The sequence below is a fragment of the Moschus berezovskii genome, chromosome 9 (genome assembly GCF_049115385.1).
Source record: "Moschus berezovskii isolate FMDL1 chromosome 9, NW_MosBer_1.0, whole genome shotgun sequence".
In the NCBI taxonomy this organism is placed as follows: domain Eukaryota; kingdom Metazoa; phylum Chordata; class Mammalia; order Artiodactyla; family Moschidae; genus Moschus; species Moschus berezovskii.
Genome location: NC_142468.1, coordinates 51,972,395 through 51,987,802, shown reverse-complemented (window position 1 = coordinate 51,987,802; position 15,408 = coordinate 51,972,395). Strand labels below are relative to the sequence as shown.

At 38.3% G+C, this 15,408-nt stretch overlaps 1 protein-coding gene across 1 annotated transcript in view; it reads right to left on the bottom strand.

The window, feature by feature from the left end:
• The window catches only part of AQP9 (aquaporin 9), a 50,736-nt gene extending 38,277 nt beyond the window's left edge, over positions 1–12,459 (bottom strand). Inside the window, exon 1 of the mRNA XM_055436062.2 lies at positions 12,074–12,459. Coding sequence (XP_055292037.1) covers positions 12,074–12,184 — 111 coding nt within the window. The 5' untranslated portion in view covers positions 12,185–12,459. The remainder of the gene's footprint in view (positions 1–12,073) is intronic.
• Between the last annotated feature and the right edge of the window lie 2,949 nt (positions 12,460–15,408).

Genomic DNA, 15,408 nt, shown 5'->3' with positions numbered 1-15,408 from the left:
TATAAACACATAAGGAGAGAAAATAAAAGCAATTAAGTACAAGAACCAAATAGAATTTCTAGAAATGAAAATATATTAAGGAAACTGAAGACTTAATAAACATATTAAACAGAAGCCTATATATAACTGAATAGGGAATTAGTGAATCAGCAGACAGATTTGAGAGCACTACACAAAATTCATCATGGAGAGGTTTAGATGGATTTGTCAAAGTGCTTGGGAGAGGTAATGAAAAAGGTGAGAGCATCAAGCATAGGAATTCTGAAAGAAAAAATAGAGTCTGGGGTAGAGAAAAGATGATAAAGCTGAGAATTTTCCAGAATTGGTGAACACTGCAAATCTTTAAATTGAGGATTAACAATGAATCCTGGGCACTACAAAAAAAAATAGATTCATTCCTAGTCATATTATAGTAAAGTTTCAGGAGAAAAGGGGAAATTTGTAATAGTAGTCAGAGAAATGCTGATTATTAAGGACAAAAATTAGACCAATAATAGACTTGTCAATAGCAATAATAAAGATCCTGAGATGATACCTGTAAATTGCTAAACAAAACCAATCATCAACCTAAAACTTATCAGCTAATTTATCATTGAAGCTTGAGAGTGAAATAAAGACATAGTCAGACAAAGATTAATCTTCCTGAAAATTTTCCTTAAGAAAGCTTTTTTATTTCTTTTTTTACTGCACAAAGAAGCACTATTCAAAACACTAATATTAAGCACAATGAATATAATATTAGATAATAATGCCATAAGATGGAGTTCAGTTCAGTCACTCAGTCGTGTCCGACTCTTTGCGACCCCATGAATCACAGCACGCCAGGCCTCCCTGTCCATCACCAACTCCCGGAGTACACTCAAACTCATGTCCATCGAGTCAGTGATGCCATCCAGCCATCTCATTCTCCGTCGTCCACTTCTCCTCTCACCCCTAATCCCTCCAAGCATCAGACTCTTTTCCAGAGAGTCAACTTGTCGCATGAGGTGGCCAAAGTATTGGAGTTTCAGCTTTAGCATCAGTCCTTCCAATGAACACCCAGGACTGATCTCCTTTAGGATGGACTGGTTGGATCTCCTTGCAGTCCAAGGGACTCTCAAGAGTCTTCTTCAACACCACAGTTCAAAAGCATCAATTCTTCAGCGATCAGCTTTCTTCACAGTCCAACTCTCACATCCATACATGACCATGGGAAAAACCATAGCCTTGACTAGACAGACCTTGGTTGGCAAAGTAATGTCTCTGCTTTTTAATATGCTGTCTAGGTTGGTCATAACTTTCCTTCCAAGGAGTAAGTGTCTTTTAATTTCCTGGCTGCAATCAGCATCTGCAGTGATTTTGGAGCCCAAAAAAACAAAGTCTGACTCTGTTTCCACTGTTTCCCCATCTATTTCCCATGAAGTGATGGGACCAGATGCCATGATCTTTGTTTTCTGAATGTTGAGCTTTAGGCCAACTTTTTCACTCTCCTCTTTCACTTTCATCAAGAGGCTTTTTAGTTCCTCTTCACTTTCTGCCATAAAGATGGTGTCATCTGCATATCTGAGGTTATTGATTTTCTCCCAGCAATCTTGATTCCAGCTTGTGCTTCTTTTAGCCCAGCGTTCCTCATGATGTACTCTGCATATAAGTTAAATAAGCAGGGTGACAATATACAACCTTGACGTACTCCTTTTCCTATTTGCAACTAGTCTGTTGTTCCATGTCCAGTTCTAACTGTTGCTTCCTGACCTGCATATAGGTTTCTCAAGAGGCAGGTCAGGTGGTCTGGTATTCCCATCTCTTTCAGAATCTTCCACAGTTTCTTGTGATCCACACAGTCAAAGGCTTTAGCATAGTCAATGAAGCAGAAATAGATGTTTTTCTGGAACTCTCTTGCTTTCTCCATGATCCAGCGGATGTTGGCAATTTGATCTCTGGTTCCTCTGCCTTTTCTAAAACCAGCTTGAACATCTGGAAGTTCACGGTTCACGTATTGCTAAAGCCTGACTTGGAGAATTTAGAGCATGACTTTCCTAGCGTGTGAGATGAGTACAGCTGTGTGGTAGTTTGAGCATTCTTTGGCACTGCCTTTCTTTGGGATTGGAATGAAGACTGACCTTTTCCAGTCCTGTGGCCACTGCTGAGTTTTCCACATTTGCTGGCATATTGAGTGCAGCACTTTCACAGCATCATTTTTTGGATTTGAAATAGCTCAACTGAAATTCCATCACCTACACTAGCTTTGTTCGTAGTGATGCTTTCTAAGGCCCACTTGACTTCACATTCCAAGATGTCTGGCTCTAGGTCAGTGATCACACCATCGTGATTATCTTGGTCATGAAGATCTTTTTTGTACAGTTTTTCTGTGTATTCTTGCCACCTCTTCTTAATATCTTCTGCTTCTATTAGGTCCTTACCATTTCTATCCTTTATTGAGCCCATCTTTGCATGAAATGTTCCCTTGGTATCTCTAATTTTCTTGAAGAGATCTCTTGTCTTTCCTATTCTGTTGTTTTTCTCTATTTGGAGTAGTTGATTACAATTAGGCTTTTAAAACATTTTTGTGTTGTTCAGAAGGAAAGAGTTGTTAATTCATTTTAAAGTTTGTTAGTGCAATAATGCATTCTTTTTCAATATAAGGATAAATACTTAAAGAATAGAAAGAGTAAGCAGAGGAGAAAAGGGAGGAATGAAGAAAGCTGATGGGAAACTCAATGGGAGAAATTGAATTGGGAGAATGTAAGCAATGTCAAAGCAGAAGCTAAGTGGAAAATATAGAAACCACATTAAGAATTAAAGAACAAAATGCATATATGTGTATAATTGAGTAATTTTGCTGTATAGCAGAGATTAGTGCATTATAAATCAAAATACTTCAATAAAAAATAAATAAAAATTAAAGGGCATCACCATAGGTACAGCAGAGATTTTTAAAAGCTGGAAGCCAATACTATGAATCATCATTTCAAAATTACTGCTTTCACTATATTAATTTTGAAAGTATTAAAAAATTTTAAAAACTACATTTGAAAACAGAAATGAAGCACAGTTCTCTGGACAAAAATAAATTGCCAAAATAGAATTAATAACAGAAAATCTAAATGAAACATAGCTTTAGAGAGATCTACTTTCAAACATCTCTCTTTTTCATTTCACATGCTAAGTAATCTTTAATGAACTGATAATACTCATTTTATACAAAGTGTTCCAGAAAACAAAAAATGGGAAAAAATTACAATATATTTCATGAAGTGAATATGCTGCTGGTAATAAAAGTAGACAGGACAATATAATAATTGAAATTATAGTCCAGATCCTTAATAAAACATTGCAAACTAAATGCTGTGATTCAGTGGGAATTAATCTCAGGAATGTAAAGATGATTTAACACTAAAAATATTTATCAATGTAATTTTCTTTATCAACAGATAAGAACAGAAACCCATGTGGTTATCTCGATATATGTAGAAATATATATTTTTTTAAATTCAACAATTGTTCCTAACTGGAGTTTTAGTAAATGAGAAAGAGATAGGAATTTCCTTTCTCAAATCAAGAATGTCTACCCAAAACCAACAGAAACTATTGGTTAATGGTAAAATATAAGAAGCAGAGTTTTAAAAGTTGGGGATAGAACAAGAATGACAAAATTATAACTTCTAGTAACATAGAACAAGAGGTTTTGATTACAATAATAAGAAGAAATTAAATATTTAAGGACTAAAAAGAAAATTAAAAACTCCAATATTCTTAGAGAAAAAGGTATTATCTATGTCAGTACAGTCCAATAGAACATTTTTCAATGAGTGAAAAGTTCTATTATTGTATCCCTGCTGTCCGATATGGTAGTCAATAGTCATATATGGTTCTTGAGCACAGAAAATAGAACTAGGAAGGGTGGAAACTAAATTTCTTACTTTATTTAAGATTAATTTTAATTTAAGTAGCCACATATGGGTAGTGGCACTCAAATTTGACAGCCTTGAACTATACAGAATATCTAAGACAATCTTAGACTTATTTGAATTAATAAGAGAATGACCAAGTTTGCTGAATGCAAAATCAATATATACCACTCAGTATTGTTTCTAAACACTGCTGCTGCTGCTAAGTTGCATCAATTGTGTCTGACTCTGTGGACCGCATAGACGGCAGCCTACCAGGCTTCTCTGTCCCTGGGTTTCTCCAGGCAAGAACACTGGAGTGGGTTGCCGTTTCCTTCTCCAATGCATGAAAGTAAAAAAGTGAAGTCGCTCAGTCGTGTCCGACTCTTAGCGACCCCATGGACTGTAGCCTCCCAGTTTTCTCCATCCATGGTAATAACCGATTAGTAAATATCATTTAAAAGGTACTATTCACAGTAGTGATCATAACCATAAGATAGCTAGAACTATATCAAACAAAAATAAAAGTATGACTAATACCAAATAAATTATAAAACTTTGGAAAGAAATATTAAAGCAGACCTATGAATGAAGAATTATTTATGGGTGAGCAGATTCACTATTTCAAAAATGACAGTTCTGTCCAGAATACTGTAAATTCAGTGCAATTCTAGTCAAAATCTCTACAGGATATGCATGGAACTTGATAAACAGATCCTAAAATTCATGTGGAAGACTAAAAGGCTAAAAATAACTAAGACAATATTGAAAAAATAACAAGGAAGAAAAACACCAGATAACAAAAATTACTTAGAAAGCAATTATAACAAAAATATGTGGCAGTGGTATGGGTTTGGACAGAGAGATCAATGGAACTAAATAAAGTCTAGATATACACCACATTTATATGGGAACTGGTATATAACAGAGATGGCATTACAACCAGTAGAGATAGGACAGACTAGTCAAAATGGTCCTGGAACAACTGGTGATCCTTCCAAATAAAGAGACACCTACATTCTACCCCAAAATAAATTCTATACAGGGAACTATACTCAGTATTTTATAAAAACCTGTAATGGAAAAGAATCTGAAAAATTATATATATATATATATGTATATAACTGAATCACTGTGCTGAAACTAGCACAACATTGTAAGTCAACTATACTTCAATAAATTTTTTAAAAAAATTCTAATAATTTAAGCACCTAAATGTGAAAGGCAAAATATTAAGCTGTAATTAAAAAACACAAAATATTTTTCATGTCTGGTTTTAATTATCAGTATCCTATAGCCAGTAAGAAAAAGTAGAAAAACAAAACAAAGAAAAAATATGCAGAGGATATAAAGCAATTTCCAGAGGAGAAAAATCTCAAAGTTCAGTAAACATGAAATCAACTGCACTAGAAATTCATTAAAATTTCTAGTGAACTTTTATTTCCTGTATATCAAATGGACAAAAATAGAAAGTTGAAGCATATCAAGAGTTGAGGAGTGTATGGAAATGGGAATTCTTATATTACTACCTATAGAATAAATTTGAAATCACTTTGGAGAGAAATGTTAAAATACACATAAAGGTGAAGATCGACACACCCAAGGCCAAAAAACCCATTTCTAAAAGAGAAACTCATGTACCAGGAGGCCTGAACAGGATGTCTTTAACAGCAGAGTTGGTAACAGTGACATGCAGCCAACAACGTTAACAGTTCATGACGTGAAAGGATATACACATTCGCTGTCCAGCACAACAGTTAAAATGAATTACCCACGTCAACATGGTGCCAAATAGATAAATCTCAAAAAATGTCTTCGAGGGAAAAAAATCTCAAATGGTAGAAGGTATAAAAACTATGAAGCCACACATATAAGTTTATGAAACATCCAAAATAGTAACATAGATTGTCATGGGAGGCAATAGTAAAGTGCAAAAGCACGTGCAAGAATGAAGAGAACCCAGAGAGGTCTGATTCTAAATCCAGCTCCACCACACATTTGCCTGTGAGCAAGGTGTTCCATATACTAAACCTTCATTTTCCCACCTGTAAAATAAGAACAGTTTCCTTATCTCACTAGATTTTTCCAGGATTAAAGTGAGTGTTAATGCCCTTCGCTATCCTTTGACTTCATTGCATAACTGTATCTGGAGTGAGAGAATCTTCCACTTCAGGCCCCTCTGCACCCGCATTGAAGGCACAGGGCAAGAACCCACATAAGACCTCATGGCTGGCTCTTCCGCACTTTACATTTAGAACCTTGGGCTTTCTTAAAGTGACAGAGCACCCACATGCAGAAGTACAGATCCAGGAAAGGCAGAGTACTAGACATACACTGTAAATAAATAAAAGAAGCAGATAGCGTTGGCAGTGGATGTTCTTCCCCATGTTCTGCTGTGGTAGAAAGAGCATATGACAGAATTCTGTGAGCGAGCCTATGGGTCTCTGTTTTCTCATTGGAAAGACACAGGGATCAGACAACAGAGACAACTTCATCCCAGTGTAAGGGACTATGGATGAGGATCCTTCCACGGCTCTGGGAAACAAGCCATCCAAGATCAACAGAGGCTCCTGGCCTATTATTGGCCAGCACATTGACAACTCTAGCTCTGTGGGATCCACAGTCCTGGAGGTTGTAGGCCTGGAGTACGGCACAGCTTTGCAAAGCTCCAAACGCGAACCAAGCAGAGAGAAGACAGGACAGGGGAATTTCCAACCAGAGGGTAAGACAAAAGATTTATGAAGTCTCTTAAGGTCCCCTTCCTTTTAGTTCCTTTGTTCTAAGCCACAGATTAGTCTCACAGATGAGGATCTAGAAAATAGAAATATAAGGGGAAGAACAGAGTGCCATGCATGGCCAACATGTTTATTAGAGCCATGAAGAGATGGCTGAACCACCTTAGAGTTCTGATGTTACAGGGGTTTTGAATGTGTTTGTAGGTAGTCGTCCTGGGTGCTCAGTTGCTCAGTCATATCTGACTCTTTGTAACCCCATGGACTGTAGCCCACCAGGCTCCTCTGTCCATGGGATTTCTCAGGCAAGAATACTGGAGTGGGCTGCCATTTAAGAAGTCTAAAAACTTCATGCTAATAGATCTTCTATGAAATGTTCATGTCATGGTCATGTCTGTCCTATATAATAATCTTTCGACAGTCTACTGTCTAATGTATTTTTAGGCTATAAAATTAACAAAGTTCTCTTGGACTTCCACATGAAAGGTGTTAATTCTTACTGAATACTGGTATTGGATTGGCCAAAAATTTCATTTAAGTTTTTGTGAGATGCAATAGAAAAACCCAGATGAAATTTTTGGCCAACCAAATATATTAGGAATGACTGAAATCAAGATATTAAGCTTAGCTCTTATGTTCATGGGCTGGATGACCTTGGGTGAACCTCTTGATTGTGTTACATCTGTTTTCCCATCTGGCAAAATGGAGTTCTTCATGTTTCTCTTTCTCTCCCTCTAAGCAACAGCCCAGATGAAAAAACACTCCATGCCTCTTAGAGGAAAAGCAGAGTGGCAACCCAAGGCCTGGTATGTGTATAAGACAGGACAACTGGGCTCCATGCTGATTCCTAGGACCTATAATTGCATCAGCCTGTGCAAAGGACATCCACCTCACTCTTACCTCTCAGTTGTCCTACCAGTCTCTAGGAACTCCAGATAATGTAGTAGGCCAGGATTTCCCTAAATTACACTCTGCAAAGCAAAATGGCAACCCACTCCAGTACTCTTGCCTGGAGAATCCCTCGGACGGAGGAGCCTGGTAGGCTACAGTCCATGGGGTCGCAAAGAGTCTGACACGACTGAGCGACTTTAACCTTAGTTTAAGAACTGGCTAATTTTAAGAACTTTCCTATTTTACACTGAACGCTATCCCTATATTCTTTAGTTTCAACAGTTTCCTAATATACACCAGACCTATTCCAAGATCTGAGCACACTTTGAATAATCATTTGAGAGCCCTATAATTTCTGTAACAAGCCTCTGCCCTTTCCATTTCCCTTTAGGGCATAGATCAAAGGTATTACTTTTAGCAAAAGTACTTGCATTATTTCATTCTTAGATAGGCCAAAAGGTAGATGTCTAATGTACAGGCTTGACAGGGTGAGGAAAAAAATGTAGGGTCTTTCCCAATATACAAGTAGATGCCATCCACTCCTAAGTCCAGCCCTGGAAGGATGTCCTTCCACCATAAGGGGAAATATGGCTGCTGGCTGGGCTGTTCACCTTGGCCTCTCCAATAGGATGGGCTCTGTATCAAAGAATCCTGGAATGTTTGGAGAGAGAGGAGGGTACACAGAATAGTGAGGAGTGAACATAGATCCTGTGAGAAATGATGAGAGATCTTGGGAAGTTCAGCCTCCTAAAGGAATTATTAATTCAACACACATTGATGGGCTTCTTTTATGTATAGGCAGAGTTCTGTAGTCAATTCTAGGGAAAGGTATGGGCACGATGCCCAGGAGGGGACAAAGCAGCTCTTTTTAAATACTACAAAGACTCTCAAGTAAAAAAGCAGAAGGATCAAGGGGAAAGGGAGCTAACATGTAATGAGCTTCCTATGTCAGGAATTTTATATGTAGTGTATATTTAATGTGCAACCTGAAACCCATATGTCATGGGCCCACATGCAGGGGGCTGAGAAGTCTGTTCTCTGCCTTCACCTTTATAACCGGAACCTGAATTGAGTAGTTTTTTCTTCTTGGTGGCCCAACTAACAATCTGGTCTCATCAGGTGCTCATTAATTAAACACATATGCACACAGTGTTAACTCAAGGCTCCAGTCTATGGAAATATTAAAGCAGAGTCTGATTCACTATCTATCAAGGACACTACCAAAGGAATTCCAGCAATGGGTGGAAGTATGCGGAAAGCATAGGCTCTATAATTAGAAAGAACCCCAGTTCAATGCAAAACCCACTGGTTTTGGGCAGTTACTTCATCTCTTTGTGCCCTCATTTCTCCAACTGTTTATGAATGATAAATGTAGGTAAAGAAGCTAACAAACAGTAGACACTTATTACTTACTCCCTATATTTGCAGCTCAGTGCTTCTAAACCTCTTCTCTGTGATAGGAAAGATGCATTGCAGCCTGTCTTCCTCACACCAGTAAAGGCAAAAAGGCTTGTCTATCCCAATGTCTGGACTTCCCTGGTGACTCAGAAGTAAAGAATCCGCCTGTAATGTAGACGATGCGGGTTTGATCCCTGGGTTGGGAAGACCCCCTGGAGAAGGAAATGGCAACTTACTCCAGTATTCTTTCTGGGAAAAAATCCCATGGACAGAGGAGCTTGGTGGGCTACAGTCCATGGGGTCACAAGAGTCAGACACTACTTAGCGACTAAACCTCCACCACCATCCATCCCAATGTCTAAAAGGCCAAATTAGAGCTAATCTTTTAGCTTATGACTTAATTATTTTAATATACAGAGAATTTTTCATGGAACTTCTCTTCCTTTAATGCTACCAGTTGCCCTTATCAGTCATTTATACCACAGTGTGAATGGGCTTGAGATGCTTCCCTTAAGTACACTTTTCAAGATTGGGGTGAAAATGGCATCAGACTCCCAGTGTCTGGGTGAAAATTATCTTTACAAATGAAATGAATCCTACATATACACTTTGCCATTTTTTAGTGCTCCCTTTGCTCCATGCCTTATCAACATGTAAACTTTTTACTAGAGAAAGTAAGGCAAAATGCACATTTTCTAATAAAGCAGAAATAATTACTTTGGATAACCTTTGAGCAAGACCATGTAGATTTATTAAAAACTAAAATTTTAATTTACATATATATTGAAAAAATACATGTTTGCAGAATTTTCTTGTTTATACATCCCCACAAGCCTCAACAAGATTGAATATTATAATCAGAAAGATTTCATCAGGGTTCATTTTAGAACAGTATAAATAGAAATCAAACATTTCAGGAAATGATTGGCTTTAGCCAGAAGATACAAAATTTAATTTTTAAGCATACAGTGTCAAGATATTATTTCTGTAGCTCCCACCTTGAATTGTAGGGGAAGACACATTACTATTTGCATAAGCAGAATGCTGCTGCTGCTGCTACTAAGTCACTTCAGTCGTGTCCAACTCTGTGTGACCCCATAGATGGCAGCCCACCAGGCTTCCCCGTCCCTGGGATTCTCCAGGCAAGAACACTGGAGTGGGTTGCCATTTCCTTCTCCAATACGTGAAAGTGAAAAGTGAAAGTGAAGTTGCTCAGTCGTGTCCAACTAGTAGCGACCCCATGGACTGTAGCCCACCAGGCTCCTCTGTCCATGGGATTTTCTAGGCAAGAGTACTGGAGTGGCTTGCCATTGCCTTCTCCGATAAGCAGAATAGTGAATGGTTAAAAGCCACTTTCATTTACTCAGTTAGACAGGATGAAATTATGAAATAGATTCTTATGAAGAAATAAAGAGTGTTTTAACATTTTTTGGTTATAAAATACACAGATGTTTAGCTCACTTCCTCCTCTATTTTATTCGCAGAGCACTTAGAATTATTACTGAATTCACTTCTCTGTATCACAGATCACCCTGAGGATGAAGTTAGGCTGGGATAATCACCACTCTTCCCTTTGGGACCAAATTGTCAAGGAACATAACCACAGGATTTCTGACTCCCTGAGGGCAATTTTTCAGTAAAGAGTGACTAGAATCAGAAGAATCTTGGACTTTTATTTTCTCTCTCTTTTCCTTCCAACGCCCTTCTCCCCAACACTGCCCCTGTCTAAGTCACGTAGATGAGAGGGGAGGATGGTCAAGAAGGAGTGTAAGAAATTGTCCTAATACCTTGAAGATACTTGAATGAATCATGTACAAAGAGGTTTTCAGAAACCAGAAAACATATCGCTCTGTCTCATTTTACACTAGTTTGATTTTTTGAGTCCATATTCATTTCTTAGTCTTGGATTAGTCTCCTGAAATATTATGTATTTACACAAATCAAAGAACTTAAAGAAATGAGGTATAATTAGCATATAGCAATATGTTAGTTCAGGTTTACAATATACTAATTCAATATTTGTTTATATAGTAAAATGAGCATCACAATAAATCTAACTAATGTCTACATCTATACATAGTTATACATTTTTTTCTTGTGATAAGAACTTTTAAGATCTAACTAATGTCTATCTCTATACATAGTTATACATTTTTTTCTTGTGATAAGAACTTTTAAGATATAATCTTAGCAGTTTTCATATATGTAATATAATACTATTAACTGTAGTCACCATGCTGCATATCACTCAAGAACTTTTAATGTACAAAGTTTATGGATAATCCTCTATAATCTTAAAAATGAAATTATTTGTAATTGGAGTAGGGAATCTTCGAGCAGATTTTTGTTGTTGTTTTAAAGCAAGTTAAAATCAGTAGCAGCTACTCATGAAAATAATCACACATTTAACTTTTGCTCACTAATGGTTTGAGCCTAGCTAAAAATTCGGGATACAGAGAATGATGGAACGTGCAACAGGATGAAAACCTAGAGCCCATGCCACTTAAGTAAACTTTCCAAACTTTTATTAATAGCTGTGCAAATCTTTAGGCAAAATCCTCAAAAGGTTCTTAGAATACATCCTTCCTTTATATCTGACATTTTTTTATAACTGTCTAATTGAAACTCTTTAGAGATTAGTTTGAGTTAAATAGAGGGGGAAATAATATAAAACTACAGCTGGACTATTGCACAGTACACTATTTCTATCTAATAAATTAGTGCATTTTTAACTTAGTAAAAATCAAGTGACCTGACAATACAATCTTTGCCAAGCATTTGTGATAACAAGCTGTCTCTTGGCATCCATATTTATTGATTATTGATAAATCAGCTTAACATTTTTGGGGGAATAAGCAGGGTATAAATCAGTTAGGCAAAGGAAAAAATTTTCTAACAGCTGAGTTTAGTCACAAAGTCATTTTAGAGCCTGAGTAAATCTGTAAAATGAAGAAAGTACTTCATGCCCCTCTTCCTCTCTCATCCACTTTTGTGGCTAAATGGAGTGAGTAAGCAGAAACCTAAAACGCTGGCCACTGAGTAGCCAAACAGCCTCGAAGTAACTTGTTGATTGCTGAAAGAAGTGAGTCTAATGACGAACTCAAAACAAAGAAAAATTTTTGTCATCAGCTAAGTTACAAGGGAGGCATCCTTGGATCAAAATTCAGGAAATCAGAAAATACTCACAATCATTATAAATGTACCCAAGAACTCAGAGAGCGTTTCCTTGGCTAAAGTGTTCTTCAAGACCAATCTCTGCTTCAAGCTTTTTTTCTTTTGTTCCATCTCAGGCTGCATCTTGGGGCTTCTTCAAAGACAACTCGTTTCACCAACACCTGCTTCTTCTGATCCCTACTTCACTGGCACATAAAAGTTTTTAACAACTGCTCACAGTTTCCTGGCAATGCCTGATTAGGTTATCCCGTCCCAATTAGAACCTGTGGTTTACTCCTCTGGTGGTGAAGTTGTCATTCCGTGGTTGCTGCTGTTTATTTGAAATGGCGAGGTAGAACCTGAAATCCTGAAAACAACCCTTTTTGTGCCTGATGGATTAATCATTACCTTTATTTTCATGGTACTTTTTTTCTCTGTTGGTTTTTTTTTTTTTTTTCAAGAGATGAGAAAAGAGATGTATTGGTTGCGTCGTTGCCAAACCACAGCGATGGGCTCCAGTCCAGGAGAGATTTACATGTTGCACAATTGCAAGCTTCTGACTTTTTATTTTTTCTATTCAGAAATGGTTGGTTGGAGTGTAACTTGGAATTGTCAAATCAGGTACATATACATCCAGTGTAAACATTCTTCTCTGAAGGCACTTTCATGCACATTATAGAACATGAATAAAATATAGATGTGTTATTCTGCAAAATTAATAACTCTTTTTTTCTTCCAGTAACATTTCGGTGATTTAATTATGGCTCTCTGATAATGTTGAGACCCACTGTGTTTGTTCTAGAGATGAAGAGATTACCATGGGTGTGTTCAGTGTCAGTCACTCTTCGTGACCCCATGGACTGTAACCCACCAGGCTCCTCTGTCCATGGGATTATCCCAGGAAGAACACCAGAGTGGGTTGCCATTTCCTTCTCCAGGGACTCTTCTTGATCCAGGGATCCAACCTGCATCTCCTACATTAGCAGGCAGATTCTTTACCACTGAGACACCTGGGAAGACCCGAAGAAATTAATATACAGAGAGACAATTATGGCAAGTCTGTAGAACAGAATGGGATGTCCTGGTCGGATCCTGTAGCTGGCATTCATCTACCCAAGATAGCCTGGAATCAAGAATCAAAATGACGGAGAAACCAACTTCTTAAGAAGCATTCTAGTTTGAAAACCAAGTTGCTCTCCTTCATTTACCATGAAATACTTAGGCAATATCATAGTAAGTAAACAACAGTAGCTTGAAAATCTATACTGCTTAGAGATCACTGAGTCAGAAAGAGCTCAACCTGAGTATATGTCACCCCAATTAAACAAGAAAGGGAGCAAAGATACCTAAACAAGGCTCCTGGGTTATATTTTTTAAGTTTGATGAATAACACCCCTACAGACAGCAAACTGTGTTCAAGACTAGCTTCTCATCACATCAAACAGTCAAGTCTTGTTTTTCAAAACTAGTTTGAAGTAGAATCCAGTGGTTGTTTCTGAATCCCAAAACAGTCCCATGGAATTAGTACCCATGCAGTGTGCTTCTTCCCAACTCTCCCACAGAGAAGCCAGCTCTGTTTCAGGCCCTCCCCTGTCTTTGCAGGAGGCCCACAGTTATTCCCAGTTAAGGAGGCAGACTGGAAGAGAAGGAAGGGCCTGGAGAAAAGAGCTGCAGATACTTCAAGGACAGAAGACATAGCTCGTGTATAATTGAAATCAAGAGTTTAGGTCTAAAGACATTATAACTTGCCCGAGAATATGCCGTTGCCAAAACAGTAATGAAGTATTTGACTAACTCCTGGTTAAGTTATGGGTACTATTGTTTAGAAGAGTTATTTATGACCGCACTATTCCCAAGTACCAGTGGATAGACCAGAGAAACAGGACTTTATTGTTGTGTTTACAACTAATACCACACAAGGGTGTTCTTTGGTCTGTCCACTCCCTCACCTAACAAGTATTTATGGTGTACTCATTGTGTGCTGTGCCAAGCACTGTCCTTAACTCAAGCACATGGGGTTCTTGCCCCTTACAGAGCTCAGAGTCTCATGAGGGAAGCAAGCATGAGTGAAATAATCGTACACACAGAAATATGAAATCACAACAGAGATGTATGCTATGGAGGTAGAGGACTTATTTCTAGAGCAAATGTAAGCAGGGAATTTCACCTTGCTGGAGATCTCTGATAGTTTCTCTAAGGATATCATGTCTGAGCTCAGAAGGAAGGATAGAGTTTAATCATATGAAGTGGGGAATGTCTTGTGGGGTATGGATGGGAACAGTATAATGCCTATCCAAGAATGAGAGAAATGACTGGCTCTCAGAGGCAGCAAAGGAGTACAGAGCAAAATGAGCCTAATTCAGGGGACAGACCATACTGAGCCTTGTAAATCATGTTCAAGATAAGAACAATAATAAGTCACTGAAGTGGTTTAAGTAGGAACAGGACACCATTAGATTTGAGTATTTAAAAAATATTATTTGTTATTTTTGGCGGCACTGGGTTTCACTGCTACGTTTGGGCTTTCTCTAGTTGTGGCAAATGGGGACTACTCTTTGTTGAGGTGTGGGGTCTTTTCTTTCTGTGGAGCACAGGCTCTAGGCATGTGGGCTCAGTAGTTGCAGCTTGTGGGTTCTAGAATGCAGGCTTAATAGTTGTGGTGCATGGACTTATTTGCTTCACGGCATGTGGAATCTTCCTGGGCCAGGGATCAAACCCATGTCTCCTGCATTGGCAGGCGGATTCTTAACCACTGAACCACCAGGGAAGCCCCCAAATTTGAGTTTTAAAAAGATCATCTTAGCTGTGAGGTGGAGGGGGTATTGGAGAGGGCCTAAAGTGGATATATGTAGACATTGGGGGATATTACAGAATGCCAGGACTAGGTGGTAGCTTTCACAATGGAGAGAAATGGAAAAAGTTCTTTATATCTTAAAATTGCAAAGGCTTTATGGATTGGATATGAAGGATGAGGAAAAGGAACTCAAGTTTAATGGCTATATTCCTGGCTTGTTGGGGAAAGAGGGGCTAAGCACCCAGAGAGGAAACGTTAGAAGAGGACCAGGGCTGCAAGGGAAGGTCGTGAATTCTGCTTGTGCAGGTTGAGCTTCAGGGACTCTGTAGTGCTTTTGAGAGGAGATGTCAAGTGGGAAATGATCTGTATTCAGAAGAAAGGTCTATGTGCTGATTGAGGTGATAACTGAAGCCTTGAATAAAGATGAGGTTACAGGCTTCCCAGGTGTCACAGTGGTAAAGAATTCCCTGCTAATACAGGTTCGGTCTCTGAATGGGAAAGATTCCCTGGAGAAGGAAATGGCTACTCACTCCAGTACTCTTGCCTGGAGAATCTCATGGACAGAGGAGCCTGG